The following is a 17,692-nucleotide window of genomic DNA, read 5'->3' as shown; positions in this document are numbered from 1 at the left end:
TACTCTTGAAAATGTGTTTGGCACAGTGCTAAATCATATAGTTAATACTAAATATTGCAGGATACAATAAAACCCTGGAGTTAACTTGTGTTTACACCCTTTAAGGGATAAAAATAAAAAGATACCAATTATTCAGAAGTCAGCCTATACAAACTGTATAAACAATATTTTATGTCTTGTTTTGAAAACCACTGATATAGTAAATTTTACATAAAAGACTGCAAAATAATATAAATGGATTTAAACAGATCTTTACAATAAGAAATTCAAATGGAAACAGACAAGTAACAAAGAGAAGTAAAAAAATTTATTGCAGTATTCGTTCCACCAGATTTGCTGGGGATCCCTTTTCTTGTATTATTTCAGGGTGACCTAATACATCAAAATCTACATTTACAAAAACTCCTCCTGCAGATAGGTCATAGATACTGCATGCTTTTTTTTTCCTTTTTTTTCTTTTTTTTTTTTCTTCAACAGAATAAATTATATATCCAGGAGATTCTGCCATTTTACAGCCTGGAAAAACAATGCTTCCCTGGAAACTGGGCTAAGCTAAAGAAAGCCATCCGCTGCTAGGTTAAACTCCAAGAACACTTTATTAAGAACATTAACAGACTAATTTCCAACATTCACTTGTTTATTTTTTTTAAACAGAAAGTTTTTTTTTCAAGATATAAACAATTTTTTTGTTAAACTATAATACAGTGGGAGTAAAAATGAACTGAGAAGTTTCTGCTGCACAACAGCGAAGGAAGCTCCCACAAAAATGTTTACCAAACATTTCCTTCTTTTTTCCCGCGTCCCAGGTTCCATTCTTACTCTTCATTTAACTGATTTTTTTTGCCAGAAAGTTGATATTTCAAGTTTTTCTGTTATTTCAATTCCTGTAAATTTGGCTGCATGTACAAATTCATTAGCTGGAAGTTCCATCCTTGGCGGCATACAGCGATCGTAAAGTCTGCACAACTTTATTAGTCAGCTTATTAGCACTCGTTAGAGCAATTTTTTTGTAAATAATGTCTGACTCTTTAATAGTGTCTACCCAAGGCACCAGTTTGCGGCCATCACGGCGCTTAGCCTCAGTCCAGGAGCCACTGTAGGAGCCTGCCATCCACTGAACACTGAAGCCATTGCTGGTTTTCTGTACTACTCTTGCAATTTGTGGTCGGTCTTTGTACTTTGGACAGCAAATAGCGATGACATCCATGACATCAACACTTTCATTCATCTGTGCTGCCAACTCCGTAGAGTCTGAATTTCGTTTTGACCTTCTCAATGACTAAAACATTGGGGGGAAAAAAGACCAAGTGTTACACAAAAGAACTTTAGTGAAATTATTGCTTTTATTGCTTTTAATCCCTTGACGCCGGGAGTTGGGATTTCCCGGCACACATTCCATTGCCGGCAATGAGACGCACCGCGACCGCCAGCGCCAAGGGGTTAACATATCCTTGTAAAACCACATACTCTTAATTTGTACCCGTGTCTTTATCTCTTATTGATATATAAAATTATATATACACATGAATCATAAAGCTACATAAAAACTTGGCAACAATAAAAAGGATAACACACAGTACATTCCAAAGGAAAATTAATAACTTTTTATACGGGATAAATCTCATTTTCTAGTTTGTTTTTTTTTTTATTGTCTTTTCTGTTAAACTTTCTACAAAAGTTGTATAAACGGTTAAGTAGAGAATCTCTATCTACAAAATGCTTTCTTTCATGTGGATTACATTACTTGGTGTACATTTAATATAATAGACTGACATTTATAAGCACATAAAAATCATTTTACGTAATACGCTGCGAAATACGTTGACTCCTCCTCCGCCTCACCCCTGAAGTGCCTCCTCCTCTATCCTCCCCATCACTTTCATCGTCCTCTGTCTCAGCTGCATTGTTTTTAGGGCTGCCTCCTCCAAGCAGCGAGGTAATTGCTTTGTTCCGAGCATTTGTGCTAGCTGACACCTCTCCATCTTCTTCCTCTTCATCAGGATCCAAATGTTCCATAAGGAGTTTGAACTATTAAAAAAACAGATTAGTCCACATTGTAACTTAAAAATAGACATTTATATTAAATAAAAAACAAATGGCAAGGTGAAAAACCAGGGTGAAACAAATGGCAGACAACTTCAAACTTGAACAGCTTTTGTTTTGTTTTACACACATTTTACTTTCCTCTCTTTTTTTTACTAGATATGTAAAAGCTTTCTTCCTGTGTTTCCAAATTTGCAAGTTTTCTCTAATTGATGTTTAAGGATGGGGGTGGGGGAGTGGGGGAGAGTAAATACACTAGATCTAGTGTCTGTTCCTATGATGGAAACAGTCAGGGATAAAGTGAACAAGTTATATGGGAGAGGTATACAAGATGGATACCAGAAATTAGAAAATACTCCATAAAGATGAATATCCTTTAGTTGAAATTAATTTTTACTGTGTTTAAACTTAGAAGTCTTTGAAAGATAGTCCTGCTAAACATCCTGAAAGGAAGTGGTGAGTTATCAGTATAGCACTTAAGATTACCAGGAACTTACATTTTGAAATGTTTATCCAATATATCAGCATCTACTTTCAAGTGTATACTGTTTTACCTAGTTTGAAAGGATTTCAGATTTTCTGCAAAGCAACTTTACTTACATCTAAGTACTGTTTTACTATACTCCTCTTCACTTCTTCAGTGATCTTGGAATTAGCCATATCACTCCGCAGAAAATCCAGAGTTTGTTTTGGATGGAAATGCACTCCTGTCTTCCTGTTTATCGCTTTATCATAAACTTTTGCAGATTCAGATGGAGAATATTTCTGAATTTTGCTGTTTAAAGAAAAAAAAAGGAAGAGCTTTTAAGGAAAGTCCAAAGTAATTGCACGGAAAAGCTTTTAAAATCTTCAATATAAGTAGTTATATTTTAATCATTCCATATACAATAGACATCCTGGTAAGAAACAAAATCACTGCTTTTTCTAAGCCAAAGTTTCATTACATTCAACTTGCCACATTTATGTTTTTTCTCTTACACAAATCTATTGCTTAAACAATTAGTTACAATCAACTTTTAAAAAAACACTTTCAAACTTAATCCTTACAAAGAACTCATTAGATAACAAGATGGCCTATTATCTAAATATCCTTACCTATCAGAGAATCCACAGAGGTTCTTTAAATGCTGTTTCAGCATCAAAAGTAATAATATGCCTTGGGAGACATTTGCAAATTCAATTAAAGGAGCTGAATTTTCTGGTAAACATTTCATCACAGCATTTATATCATTTTCTTCATCAGAATCTGAATCAGAGTCTACTCGTTTCCGTAACCTCCGAGGCTTAGAAGCTTCCTCCTCACTTTCGCTCTCACTACCACTGTTACTGTCACTCTCAGTCTCCTCGTCTGATGAAGGTTTTCTTTCCTTTTTTTTGTCTTTCACCATAGACTGCAAGACAGAGAAGTTAACACACATTCCAAAATTAGAGTAAGTAGCATCATGTACATTTCTAAAAAATATTTCCAAAATCATTACTGGCTTAAATTAGCAAGAATTCCCTGAACACTTTTATTAATTTATAACTTGATATTCAAAATTAAAATCATTTGTGACAAAAAGATGCTGAAAAATTGACCCAAAGGCCACATTTTTTGCAAGGTGGCTACAGAAGGAACAAGTACTCCACTGACATGTTACTCTTAAAAGACTGCTCAAGTTCATTAGCAGTGACAGGAAAATGCAGTAGAAGGCCAAATACAATAAATCAGGAAGAAAATTCCATTTTTCTTTCACCTGGATATTTCTGTGTGTCACATATGTTTCCATATGTACTTTGGTACAGACTAGTCCAAGCTGGTTTTAATCCTTGTCTCTGAAAATTCTATGACACGAATTACACTGCTGCCCAGAGAAACCCTCAAATGATCATACACAGTATTAATAATAATCAGTTCTACTACTTGTAGAGCTACAGAATTTCACACGTGCTTTATTACTGCACATAGTATGATGTTTCATAACACAAAACTTAAGATGTCCTAAGCAGGATCTCATCCTTTCTGTGCTGAGTGCTACACACTGGTCCCCAATCTGAAGAATGCACTGTCTCTTTTGAGCTGATTAAAAATCAACTTTGGTAGGATGAGAATTCAAAGCAGTGTACTTTCCAGGCATGAACTCTGACTTGTACTTACTAGTCAGATTGGACATTCTAGAAACAGGTTTGCTTTCTGACTCTTTGTACCTTCTCCTGTTAAAACTGTCCAGGAAATGAAGACAGTGAAGTCTTTAAGAAGCAGAAGCATTTTTCTTATAGGGTTGTGCATTGCCATAACAACAGATACTATACCATGATTCAGATTCTTATATGCTACCTTGTATTTAGAGTGTGTCAAGTGACACACATGAAACTGCCATCAACTACTTGACAACAGAAAAACAGCCAATTGGATTTTATTATTAAAATTATATGAACAACCACAGTAAACCAGTATTTCATGATGATTCTGGGTTCACGTGCTTCCAATTAATTATTACTCAAACATATCAGGGAATGATATAGATTTGATGTTAAGATCTCAAAATTCATCATTCTTTTTTAATAATGTAAGCAGCAATGTAAGGAATGTTTTTAACTAGTGTCTACCAGATGTAGACCAGAACAGAAAGGCTTGCTTGTTTTTAACTACTGGTTACAAAGTAATGTTACTGGTCCATATCATAATAATGGTACTGCATTCACTGAAAAATTGACCAAATTATAGAGAAGCTTATGTTGCCACCATAATAAATATAAATGCACATACCTCTTTAAATGACTGTAGTAGGTTGCTACCAGAAACTGATAGTGTAATGTCTATATGATGCATTATAAACAGTGGCTCTTCCTGTGTTTGATAAGGAAAACAGGCTAGATTGTCTGCTATGTACAAGAGCATATTCACCTCTGTTTTCTGGAAGTTAAAAAAAAGGTACACATAAACACACATACAAATATCTTAGATTTATACACTCATCCTGTCTTCTTAACTGTCTAGAGCAAGAACATGATCACAAATTTTATTCTAGGTACTTTCCCAAACCCACTCTAAACAACATGTATATATGCAAAATTTAGTCATACCTGAAGATACATTATTTCTGATTAGTCCAAACTGAGTATAGAAAGGTACAGAATGATCCAAAAGTAACAAATGCATTCTATTATATAGGTAATATTATATAGATAAATACAAAGCAGAACAAAGTACAGGAGAAAAATAAAGTTATCAATAATTATGTCATAAAAATACATTGTAAAAGGAGAATTTAAGCTTGTGATGTTGTATTTTATTTCTTTTTAAGTGAAGAAAATGTGATACTTACTGCAGTATCATCAAAGAGGTTGAGTAAAGAAATTAGAAACGCTCGTCTGTGTTGACGGTTCCCTCGGATCATGGAGTATAGGTGTGAGCACAATGCACTGGATGATTCATCGTGCCTAAAACCTCGCACGGGATCTTTTGGGCAGGTATTAATTGCCTGTTGTACCTGGTAAGACATCTTCATACCAGCCACTGCTTTCATCTGAAATGGAAATGTATTTATTTTTATTTAAACCATTGCTTTCAAAGCAGTAAAACTTAGTCCTTTTAAGTGAATGCTCATCTGAAGTTAAACTTTAAAACATGCACCGAGGCAATACTAACTTTTGAGCTTGCAAATGGATTAAAACAGAACTTGTGGCAGAGATCAGAATGTCTTGTGAACTGCCTTCATTGTAAATTCTGTTAGAAACACACAGCTAATCAGTCTACCCACTACAGCCAGGTATTCCAGTTTAAACAATTTTCATGAATACTGAAATGCTTTCATACATGAACAGATTATTTTACCAAATGTGTATGCTTGATGTCATTTGTAGTGAAACCAACAACTGATTCCATATTAGTACGACAGGACTAACAAACAGAAAATGAGGGGCTTTTTGCATATGTCCTGTAATTTCCAGCTGATTTTACTTACTTCAAGGCTCCTGCTCTAGTTTCAGAACACACTGAATCTCTATTCAGGCTGCATACCCAACCCTCCTCATACCACCTCTGCTGCTGTTCAGCAAAGTTGCCTCTTCATCCATACATTGTCTTAAATCCCAGCTGTCTACATAGCAAATTTCATCTGCTAGCGTTCACCTACTGGATTAGGTATTTGTCTGAATGCCATCAACAGTGCAAAGCTTCAATTGCAGTGGAATACAGGCAGATATGAGAAGTCCCACAGTGTAGCAAACACACTGAACCTAGACTGGGGCCTTCTGAAATAAGGAGAAGGTGCTGCAGCTCAATCCAGATCACAAGCAGAATTATTGGCACTATACCACAACTCAAGTCCTCACATAGCCCTAAGATTTTTCCTTTCAGCAAGATCCCTCAGATCTAAACAGCTTCCTATGCTCCTCTTGTTTAGATTACAATTTATAAAGCCTTGATGCCTTAATGTTCTAACACATATACAGAAAGGACTTTACTTTTACAAGGTGTTCTCTTCCCTAGTCCACTGATACAGGAAAATCATTATGAAACAGCTGTCTTTACCTCTTATCAAATAAACGCTCTTAAGTACTATTCAGTGAGGAAAATATTACTGTGAATTATAAATTAAAGGAAGTTTTTGGCTGGAAGAGACACTTCGAACTATTATACCCTTTTGATTTCTGAGAACAAAAATCTCTGAACAGGGGAAAGGGTCGCGATCACCTTTACAACTGCTTACAGTTGTTGTTTATTTGTTCCTTTATATTCTTTTTCTGCAGCTGAGGCATATTCAGGTATTAAAACACTAGACAACAGAACAGTATTTTGAAAATATTAAATTAGAATTACTTACGTGAATGAACCCAGCATATTTTTTGTCTATTTCCACCAATTGCTGGTCAGCTTTATTTCGCATAGAGGGCTCTGGATCTGTGCCCATAGCAATTAAGTACGGCACACACTTGAAAAAACAAACAAAATGATTATTCAGAGTCATCGTACCTCTTTTTTTCTCAGACTTTGTTTTTCTACTACACTATTGTTCTTGTTATATTCTGACTGCTGCAGAAACTAGAATAGGAAGCTCTATGCAACTTACTAGCTGACTACTTTTTGCAAGAAAATAGTACAAAATACTGGAAAGACCAGCATTATAAATGAGAGAAGTTGTGTGAGGTTTTAGGTAGTATTTCCCTTCTCTCAAACGCTGAAGTCAATTTACACTACAAAAAATGCCATTTGAAAAAAAACCAACCACCACCTATGACTGAAAATGCACAATGGCTGCAGTATAAAAAATAATTATGAAAACATTATGTAAGCAAAGAACAATGGAGAAGATGACAAGTTCTGACATTGACTGTGGAATTCTATAGTGTTTGGAGGACATGGGTATTGAGGTGGAGGCAAGCTGACACATTTTCCAGGATAAAGAATCAAATGAAGAAAACAACTTGGCATACACCTGAAATTTATAACAGAAATATGCTCCAATGTACATTTGTATGTGCTTTTCAGGCCCTGGCTAGGCTTTTACATCTTGATCCAAAACCAGAAAATACAGCATTTGGAATCTCACTGACTAAACAACATAAAACAGATTTCAAAATATGCTTTCTGTAAAGGTCCCTTGCTGCAATAAGAAATTTCTTTAATGCAGCTGAAAAACTCAAAATTTATGTAGTAAGTGTAAAAACCTCTGAAAACCTGAATAACAAAAACTCCCATCATAAAAGCCTACTGTACCTGAACAGGATGGATGAGACCTTGGTTTAACGTCAGTGCAATGACATTTAGAGCAAAGTGGCGTACACTGGACTGTGTATGAAAGAAAGCCTCGAGGACCTGTTTGAGATATAGCTGCATGATGGAACTACTCATCCCTGAGGAAATATCACCCATTTCTTTCAGGTCTTCCTGTTTTGCTACTTTTTTCCCTGTAAAAAGGACAAAAGTAATAGCACACTCACCACAGTATAATCATTTACTTTGCCGTTACTTGATGCATGCTATCTTTAAGCTTCACAATACATACACATTTCAGCTGTCTTAAAATGGGTTTATGACCTCATGAAATGTAGAACAGTCTGATGGTAAATATACATCAAAAAACTAAAGAGATATGACTTTAATTAAAGACTTGTTCCTTAATAAAGGTTTTTTTATTTTAAAAATTTCTTATGTTGTATTATTTTCTATCTGCAAATTAACCTTAGACAAGATTTTGATAAAAAGTGTTTCTACCATCACTACAGCAATTATGCATTCTGGATCGCTTCCAGGATTTATACATCTTGAAAGTAAATAATATGGCTATTACGTATATATACCTATGCACATAATGAATTTTTGAAAATTATTCTAAGATACTTTGGGTACAATATTAATGATCTGATAACAATCTTAAGTGACTCAGTTCACGTATATAGTAATTGTATGCAAGAAAGTTAGGGTCTGCATGCCTCATTAGCACAGAAGAACTCAACACTTACAGTCTCTGTCTGCCTGCTGCATACGTGTATCCTCCTCCTGCAAGTAGGTCTGGAGGTTTTTTAACACCTGGATTTTTAAGTTTACAGAACAGTTCTTATCTGAAAGAATGCTGTTGTACAGAGTCTTCACTTCCTGTTCAAACATTAAACTTGGGTGTTGTATAAATGCAAATCCTAAGAGTGGAAAAAAAGAGGAAATATTCCATGTTGTTATAATCTAGAAATTGTATTTCTGCTTTTTAAATCTCTTCAAAATAGAGGTATGAAATTTATCTCCTCCCAACAGCATAGCTTTTTCTAGTCCAGACAGTACTGCTTTTCTATATGGACAGCATCCATAGCTTATAAGGAGTTCTGTTAGCCATGACAGTTCTATTAGCCATGACTCTGCTGGATAAAGATGGGGTGTTGACACAGGGCAGCTGCGCTAAGAAGAGTTATACAGGTCTGGAAGCATGTCCAGTGTAGTGGCCTGAATCTGAATAACTAGGAACTCTCACAAAAACAAGGGAGGAACATTACTAAAAATTACCTGTTGTTTTTCTAATACATTTGGAGAAAAACATTCTGCTGAAACTGTGAAGAGTTATTCATATGGAGGCAGAGCAAATGAGGAAAAATTGATAAATATCACAAGTATTTGAAATAAAATCTTAAAAGAAAAAAAACCAACAGTGAACATAGTACAATTTATACCTCTTGCTGTCATTATTCATATACCTATTAAGGTCTTCTCTTGAAAACTCTCTGAAGCATTCCCAAGACTACATCTGTTGTAAGATACACGCTGTAGAACTGTTTTTAGCTGCATCCTTACCCTTGTCAAGGAACTGGTTGTTCTTAGTCTATACTTCATAAAAACTTTTCTAAATTAGTGACAGTATATACCATTTTAGATCACATATGTAGATTTAGAAGTGCTGCTGACAAACTTTTACAGAGTATCATAAGAAAACAGTAATGGGAACATAACATCCCAATTTAAATTACGTTTAACTTCTTGATTTTTTTTTTTAGGCTATTCAAGAAAAGCAGACATTAAATGTATTTTCTATGACCGCAGGAAACTAAGATTCTGAACGAATACACAGAAAACTTAAGATAAATGGCAGGGGGAGGGGGCGGGCAAATAAAATTATGCAAAAGCAATGTGTAAGAATAGCTGTAACAAAGGGAAGACTGAACTAAGTTTCTAAAAATTCCTCCATACCCACAGAAAAGACAGTGTAGGTAAAGTCTTTTTAAGTCAAGGGCAAGACCTCAGTGTGTTTAAGATCTAATTTCAGTCTCAAAACAAGAAGCAGAGAGAAGCAGGTGAGGTGGAGAGGAAAGAGGAGAAAAAGAAAAAGGAATGATGATGCTCTTTGGAGTATATGGTATTACTGTCCACTCTATACAGGTGTATATTGATGTTTATAACTTGACCACCTCTGAGCAAGTCCAACCCCTTTCTTAAGGTTAATTTTAAAAGTGAAAAGCACATGCATGTATGTGTAACAACCCATTAACACTTTTTTTTCCTTCATTCACTTAAAGGAGTCTAAAACACCAGTATTCTCAGGGAAATTCTTATTTTTCCATCCCCTGCAAGTGCAGAAGAAATCTTACTTGGCTTAAGAATTTGTCATATGAGATGAAAAAAGGCACCTGCTGTGTTTTTTTAAGGACTGGCTTCACATCTTGGGGCTGCCCTCACACCACTTTTCTGTTCATACCTTTGTTTTCACTCTCTTAAGAGTGTTAAGAGTAAGCACTGAACTTGGCTGAGTAAGGTAGTAACTGTTAGATACTTACAGGTTTAGCTAAATTTACTAAAAAATTTATATCCTCAACCTGCCTTGCAAGTACACATCTTGAAGAGAAGCATAACCATAATCATAATCATTAAGGTTACGGTTAACCTTAATCCCTCAACAGCAGTGACATACGCCAAAGCAAAGGCTAAAACTGTTGAGTGTCCTTACTGAAATGGCACACTAACAATTGCTGATAGGAAAGTACACACTCTTATACACAGTGAAGGCATCATGTGAAAAGTTGAATTAGCTTGCTAGTCCTTTTCAACTTATTGCTGCACGCAAACACTGAACACCTTTGACAACTTTGCTCAATTACCAGCCTGTAAGGTGGAACTTTGCACTGTCTACCACATCTCCTTAGATCTAACAGCTACCCTCAGAATGGAACCAGTACCTAGACGAGATCAATGTATCACTGAAAACAGTTGTTTGAGGTTTAGTTAAAATAAAGACTGATATGCTTACAAACAGAGGAAAAAAAAATATCTTAAGAATGACTACTGACAGCCACCCCCATTTTCCTCCTTTCCCTGTAACTGACCACAGTTCAGTCTATAATTTAGAAACATTTTTGGTGAATCCAGCATTCTCCATATCCATGAGCAAAACAACCATGTCTATGGGTAGGAAGACGGCCCCTATCCCACATGCAATATTCTGTAGATGACAATTAAACTGGACTGGACTACAGTAAGTATTGTGCACCTTGATGTAATACCTAGAAAAACTCCAACTAGTCCAGAAAACCATAGCATTGCTCCTGCAGCAGAGGCAACTCCAAAGCCATTAATCCTGCTCAGCTGTCTGAAATGGTTTCTCACAGAGTATGAAATCAAGATGCAGTCTTGGTCTTTATCCTCGGAGCCCTTCCTAGCCTGAATTGAGGCAGGATATCTAAAAAGCCACCTAAACAGCAATACAGAGAGGCAAATTCTTGTCCACAGTTAAATTATACAATGCAAGTTCACAGGCCTCGGAGACAACTTTCTTTAGACTAAGCCATAACCATAAACTGAACTCTTCCAGAAACCAAGGCCTATCTCCCCAGACAAGATTCTCTCACATGTACAGTTTTTGTCCTTAAGCAGAGGATGAACATGGTACAAACCACTCAATGGCAGTTCATGTAGTGCTGCAAGTCACTGAAATACCACACTAATGCCTTCAGATAAAGAATCTATTTAAAAAATTAAATACAGCTAAAATCCAAAACAAACCGTAATATCCAGACTATGACATCATCTCAATGCCTTGTAAAATCTCAGAGCAACCCCCAGTTGGTATAAACTGCCAGACTTCCCTTGACTCCTGCAGAATATCTGTTCCTACACTTAAAATGCTCAGTTTTTCCAGCACTTTTTCCAGTTGTTCTTTAACCATAACTTGTGCACTGAAAAACAAGATTTGGAGTTACAACATACTTGCACGGGGAGAAAAAATAAAATCTCAATTACTTTGGAAATCTGCTGCACTTTAAGACTTGGTCACACATCGAAAGGCATTCACTGTCAAAAGCATCCACTCTGCTGCAGAAGTATGCAACTAGCAACCCTTTCACAACTTTTCCATAGCCAGTTCTCAAATAAAACACACAGTAAATTTTGATTTTAAACAAACTCCCTTGCCACTACACAAATACATGAGTTCCTACTGATATGCACGGATTTTTACTGTAGCAGAATAATAAAAACTATTAATATTTCTTACCAAGGCCAATAATGGCTTTTGTCTGTACTTCTTCATCTGAATGCTTTGTAAAATACATCAGCAGTTCAAGTACTTTATCCTTAATGTTAACCTGAGCAAATTAAAACAAAAATAATAGCTATTTGAAGATGAAACAGATGGTTTTAATCTCTTATAAAAAGCATAAATATCAGAAAGGAGAAACATAATCTTACTGCATGGCCTTTGCAAAACCACTTATTTAAAAGCCAAAAAGCCATATTGTATGTATTATGAAAAAATACATAGCTTTGAGGGCTTAGGAATAATGTGCTTTCAAATTAAAGTGGACCATTCAATGTATCTAAGACATGGAGAGTAAATACAAGTTATTTTACCTTACTGTTGCCCTTAAAATCTTCTTGATCAAAATCAAAATGTCGACACAGTGCTCCAACAGTGAAAAGTGATCTAAGGAGTGCTGGTTTATTGGCAGTAAGTATTGTACTGTTGGGGTCTTCTTGGTGTTGACTTTTTAATTTTGAAAGTGCTCCTGCAGTAAGATAAAAGTTTTGATCACAGTGTTTAATCATGGTGTATCCCTAAGATAAGACTTATAGCCAAAACTGAAAAGCGACAATTACATGTTGTGATTTTACTTACCATAGTATCTATTAAAACAGGACCACACAAATTTATAGTTCTGGGTGACCTTGTTCACAACAGCCCCAAGACAGCTCACACAATGCTGAACAACCTAGGAGCAAGAAAGACCAAATGAATTATATATTTAGAAGTTAATATTGAGGTTTTTCTGAAGTTATGTAGGAAAAAGCTATGCTGAACTATAACTAATGATCTAACGGATGCAATGACCGTGTCCTAGACTGCTCTGAAAACCTGCTCAAACTCATTAAAATATAGCAACAACACATACAAACTCCAGTAAACCACATACACTGGTTTTCATGACTCAAAAGTTATCTTTATAATGAAGACAGACTTTCTTTTAATCATAACCATCTACTTCACAACGTAAAAAGGAATCAGCTGAATAGTAGCAATTAAAAGCTTACTGTCATGCCATATTTGATGATGAGTTTCATGAGGTCTTCCTCAATAGTGGCAAGAAAGGTCTCACTTGGGTGCTCCATCAGCGGCACTACAAGCTCTAAGATTTTTGCAACATTGCAGATCACCATGAAATCATTCTGGGTCTGAAACAACAGTATTTACAGTGTTTAAAATTCTGGCTGTATTACCTATAAGCTAATTATTATTAATATTCACTGATAGTCAAAACTCCCAACTCATGTAAGATATCTGATAAACATGTAAAAGAGTATGTATATAGCTTACATCTGCTATTAAATTACATATTATTATGAAAGCTAGTTCTGTTTTCTACAGAACTTCTGGAAAAAATCTGTATGAGTACAACTTCACCTCTCATCAAGGCTGTGACAGACCTGAAAACTTTGGTCCTGATAATTTTTGGAGTCCCACAATAAATATAGGAACTCTTCCTGCCACATGCACACTAGAGAACACACAACACCTGGAAACAGGTGTCAGCAACAAAAATGAAATTGTGCTATGACTCAAGGTGCCTTAAACAAAATAGGTAATAATGACCACAAATGTAGAAATTACAATTAAAATTATTACTGGTTTGCATTATGACAACTGTATATGTATTGTAAGTGAGGAACCTATGGAAAACATTTACCTATTAAAGATACATCCTGCTAGAAATTGACTTTTTTGACGAATCAAGCTGACTAATCAGGATAGGATAATTCCCAAATGCTACTATCAAGCTATTTAACATATTCAAGCTGACAATGGTTAATTCTACAATTCATCTCAACCTGTACAAGTACAAAACCGACGCAACCCACTAAATGGGTTGCAGCACGTAAATAATCAGATAACCCTTTCCTATACTGTTTGATCATAAGCAGCTCTAAAATTCTGTTTTAAATGTGCCTAGAGAATGCTCCAGGGCTGAACCTGGAAAATGCTAGGCTATATCTACAATCCAAACTGATAACAATTACTCTCAGGCCTGCCCTGATCAGCTGACCTAATGTAATGGATTGCTGCCACACACCCAAGCTCCTCCTTGAGCCATGGCTGCATGATCTTGCCCTGCTCCTTCTGCCAGATCAGGGGTTCATCAAAACCTTCACTGGGCCAACTGTGCTAATCAAAATGGCAGAAAGTGCCACAGTGTTTCAGAGAAGGTGGGGCATTTTACCAGAGGCTGGGGGTTCCGCATTACATTGTGAGCTAAACTGTCTTACAGGGGAATATAAAAACACTAGAGCTAGGGAAGTGAGAGGTGAAGTACAGAAGAGGATTCAGCAGGACATTTTCCTTCTGATATATTTGCTATATGTTAGATCACTCTATCTTATGAAACCATACCCTTAGTCTTAAGATTCATATGTTAAATATTAACTACTTCTAAGACTGTGACTATAAAACAAAACAATTTTAAGAAATTATTTCATAACAGGTGAAAAACTGGGTCTTAGTGCTCCAGGGAAAGAGGGAGCACAGGTTTCAGTTTCATTTGGCTGTAAAATGTGCAGGTAGACAGTGAGGAACAGCATCTTAGAAGCTACAGAGATCATCAAAAGGATCTAGTATCTTCAGAAGCTATGATGCCCATGAAATAAACCCACATTTTTAATTTTTCTTTCCCTACCTTCAATTTCATCAAGTATACGAGACAGCCATTCATTTCCATGCTTAATTATCTGGGGAAAATAAGACTGATTTTCTCTACTTACACTACATTTAGTGGTCAGGTATGGCTGCATGGTCATGGCATGTTTGACCATTAGCTGGGGCCTGATTTTGCTGAATAAGAACAAAGTGGTTATGCAAGCAACCAAGCGACCAGAATTCACACCTTTGTTGTCAGAATCTGCAAAAGATTAGAAAATACAAAAAGGATATTAAGTACAAGTAATGTTTGATCAAAGAAAACCATAGGGCTTAAATTTCATTTGAATATCTCTTTCATTACATCTCTTTCAAGATCAATACAGATTATTCTTACTACATTAGAGATAAGAACATAATGTGTTAACATTTGTTAACATATTCCATACCATAGAACATCATGCTCAGTATATAAACTGGGGGAGTTGGTTGGAAGGGGCAGATTGCTGCTTGGGCATTGGTCAGTGGGTGGTGAGTAATTGCGTTGTGCATCACTTGTCTTTTCCTGGGTTTTATTTTTTTATTTTATTATATTCCTTCTCATCATTATTATTATTAGTAGTAGTAGTATTACATTTTATTTTACTTGAGTTATTAAATCGCTTTTACCTCAACCCATGAGTTTTACTTTTTTTTTCCAATTCTCCTCCACATCCCATTGGGAGGAGGGGTAGTGAGCAAGCAGCTGCATGGTGCCTAGTGGCTGGCTAGGCTTAAACCATGACATACATGATCACAAATATGTGAAAAAAGAGGCAAAGATGTTTCAAAGACATTACTAGTTTTTAAACTACTTACTGTACACAAAACACTGGCCCAGCCAATGATTCCTATTACAACTGCAGAACATACTAAAGCAAATAAAACCTGCCACGTTTGTTTTAGTTTTAGTGATCTAGAAGTTTGAACATGTTATTTTAAAAGTAGTTCGGTTATTGTGGTTAGCTAGTGAAATTATTATACAGTGCTCAAAAGTTCATAGTGAACTTAAAAGCAGTAATTTATTAACATCAGTTTTGTAACAGGAATTCTGCAACAGTAACTTTTCACAATAGTAATTTGAATAACCACTTTTACAGTATCATATAAAATTCAAAGGATTTTAGCTACTGGGTTGTAAATAATATTACCTGATAAAGATTCCTCATATTTAAGAATGTGCTCAACCAAATTGTCAACAAGTTGAGTACAGGCTTTCTTCACAGGTTTATATGAGGCATCCTCTTCTGATTTCAACAGCTGTAGCAGATGAAACAGACAATGATTTAGTATTAAAGGTGCATTCATTTACGTTGGATGCATGGTGGTTCCATAACAATTACTACAGACACATAAGGATTTCTCATTACAAAAGTATTTATTTAACTTCTCCATAAAAGTTAAATAGTGAAGAAAAAATTACGGGAAGTAAAAAAATTAAACCAAAATGCAAGACAAGTAAAGAAAAATTAATCGCAATAAAAAACCCAGAAGACTACAGAAAAGCTCTACTGATTTTTGCATTGGGATGAAAGCTAACTTCATGCTTAATGAAATAATGCAGAAAACAATAATGTAGTCCTTCTTGTCAGCAGTAACTAATAGGAGCTAGAAGGCTTTTAAAATGCTTAGGGGAAAAAAAGAGCAAATTCAGAAGGAATGTTGCTTTTGACACTAAGCAAAAATATCAGATGAAGAAGAAACACAGTTTTATGAACATTTTAATCAGTTAGCCTTCTTCCATATGATCTCAGGTACTGAAATTGAGTCCATGAAGATGCTTTAATATCTAAGAAGGACTGAGACCATATGCTAGTCTTCAGTGCAGGCATTAAGAGGCTCTGGTTTACTTGGCTACCTACTTTCATGGCACCCCAGGCTAAAGTAAAATCAAAAGGGTTTTTTTTTTGCTTGAAAATTAACCACTGCATACAAGATGTAGAGGAGAATGATAACACAGGTTAAAAGATATAAACAAAGCAAGCTCAATTCTTAGAATAATCAGAGTAAAATGCAATGTAGAAGTAACCTATACTCCGAAGTTTCACTGCTTCTACAAACTGTAACAGATATACTGGATGTGAAAATACACTTATCTACCATTTAAAAAAAATCTACACTACCCCAGATGCTTCTTTTCAGAATTAAGTATCTTAGCTGTGGACTTCATGTTATGTCACTCATTACTGAAGAGACTATGAAATTAAAAACAAACAAACAAAACCCCTCCCAAAACCAATAAGTGTTTTTAAAACAGATCATATTGAAAGACAGAGACTAATGTCAGAGACAAAGAAAATTGCACCACTGGAGTTTAAAAAAAAGGTCAGATGTTTAAAGGGCATGAATTGAATTTGTCTACTGTAAAGGATTGCTCTTGTAGTCCCCCTTCTATGCATTTTAGTAAAGAAATGTTAAAGTTCTAACAATGATGTACCATACATTCAAAATTCATTACTTACATTTTGAAGGAGCTGTTCAAACCAATCATACCCTGTATCTCTACAAGCTGCAACCTAGAAGTATTTTTTAGAATAAACTGGTTAATAAAAAAGGCATCTGAGGAAAAATTACTTCAATACAGATGTCATCTTAAAAGACCAGTAAACATGCATACATCAATTTTCATATGCATTCTGTACAATGGTTTTTGTATCTTTGGAGATCAGAAACTGTCTTCTGCATCTGAAAAATGATTCTCACCATTTAAGTGACTCCAGAATTTTTATGCCATACAACACAAAGCCTACATATTTTGCTGAAGATTGCTGGCTCTAATGTAAACCAAATTTCGGTTTTGTAGAACGCTTTGGACAGATTAAAGCACAAATACAAGCCTGACATATTAAAAATGAACATGCATGTATATATAGGTATATACAAATTTTTATATAAACAAACCAAGCCTTCACTGGTATCATATGTCAGGAACAGCTCACAGGTGCTCCAAATTAGAATCAGCAGGAGAACTTAAGAATTAAGCTGAAGTCAAATTGACTGACTTCTCAGTCTGGAAAAGTGCACAC

At 35.5% G+C, this 17,692-nt stretch overlaps 1 protein-coding gene across 5 annotated transcripts in view; it reads right to left on the bottom strand.

Annotated features, from left to right (window-relative positions):
• Positions 1-285: 285 nt before the first annotated feature.
• NIPBL (NIPBL cohesin loading factor) overlaps positions 286-17,692 on the bottom strand; it is a 170,848-nt gene continuing 153,441 nt past the window's right edge. For 4 of the 5 annotated variants that reach the window (XM_075021386.1, XM_075021388.1, XM_075021391.1 and 1 more), the window contains 16 exons: positions 17,129-17,182; positions 15,818-15,926; positions 14,753-14,889; positions 13,031-13,171; positions 12,618-12,711; positions 12,353-12,507; positions 11,997-12,087; positions 8,491-8,664; positions 7,745-7,935; positions 6,852-6,959; positions 5,352-5,552; positions 4,793-4,939; positions 3,139-3,434; positions 2,644-2,818; positions 1,843-2,028; positions 286-1,279 (listed from right to left, as the gene is read on the bottom strand). In XM_075021386.1, the coding sequence (XP_074877487.1) occupies positions 914-1,279; positions 1,843-2,028; positions 2,644-2,818; positions 3,139-3,434; positions 4,793-4,939; positions 5,352-5,552; positions 6,852-6,959; positions 7,745-7,935; positions 8,491-8,664; positions 11,997-12,087; positions 12,353-12,507; positions 12,618-12,711; positions 13,031-13,171; positions 14,753-14,889; positions 15,818-15,926; positions 17,129-17,182 (2,625 nt within the window). In that variant the 3' untranslated portion in view covers positions 286-913. Of the gene's footprint in view, positions 1,280-1,801; positions 2,029-2,643; positions 2,819-3,138; positions 3,435-4,792; positions 4,940-5,351; positions 5,553-6,851; positions 6,960-7,744; positions 7,936-8,490; positions 8,665-11,996; positions 12,088-12,352; positions 12,508-12,617; positions 12,712-13,030; positions 13,172-14,752; positions 14,890-15,817; positions 15,927-17,128; positions 17,183-17,692 lie in introns of all 5 variants that reach the window. The other variant, XM_075021387.1, reaches the window with a different exon arrangement.

The sequence above is a fragment of the Buteo buteo genome, chromosome Z, assembly GCF_964188355.1.
Source record: "Buteo buteo chromosome Z, bButBut1.hap1.1, whole genome shotgun sequence".
NCBI lineage: Eukaryota > Metazoa > Chordata > Aves > Accipitriformes > Accipitridae > Buteo > Buteo buteo.
The sequence above is the reverse complement of the archived record's forward strand: the minus strand, read 5'-3'. Positions and strand labels throughout refer to the sequence as shown.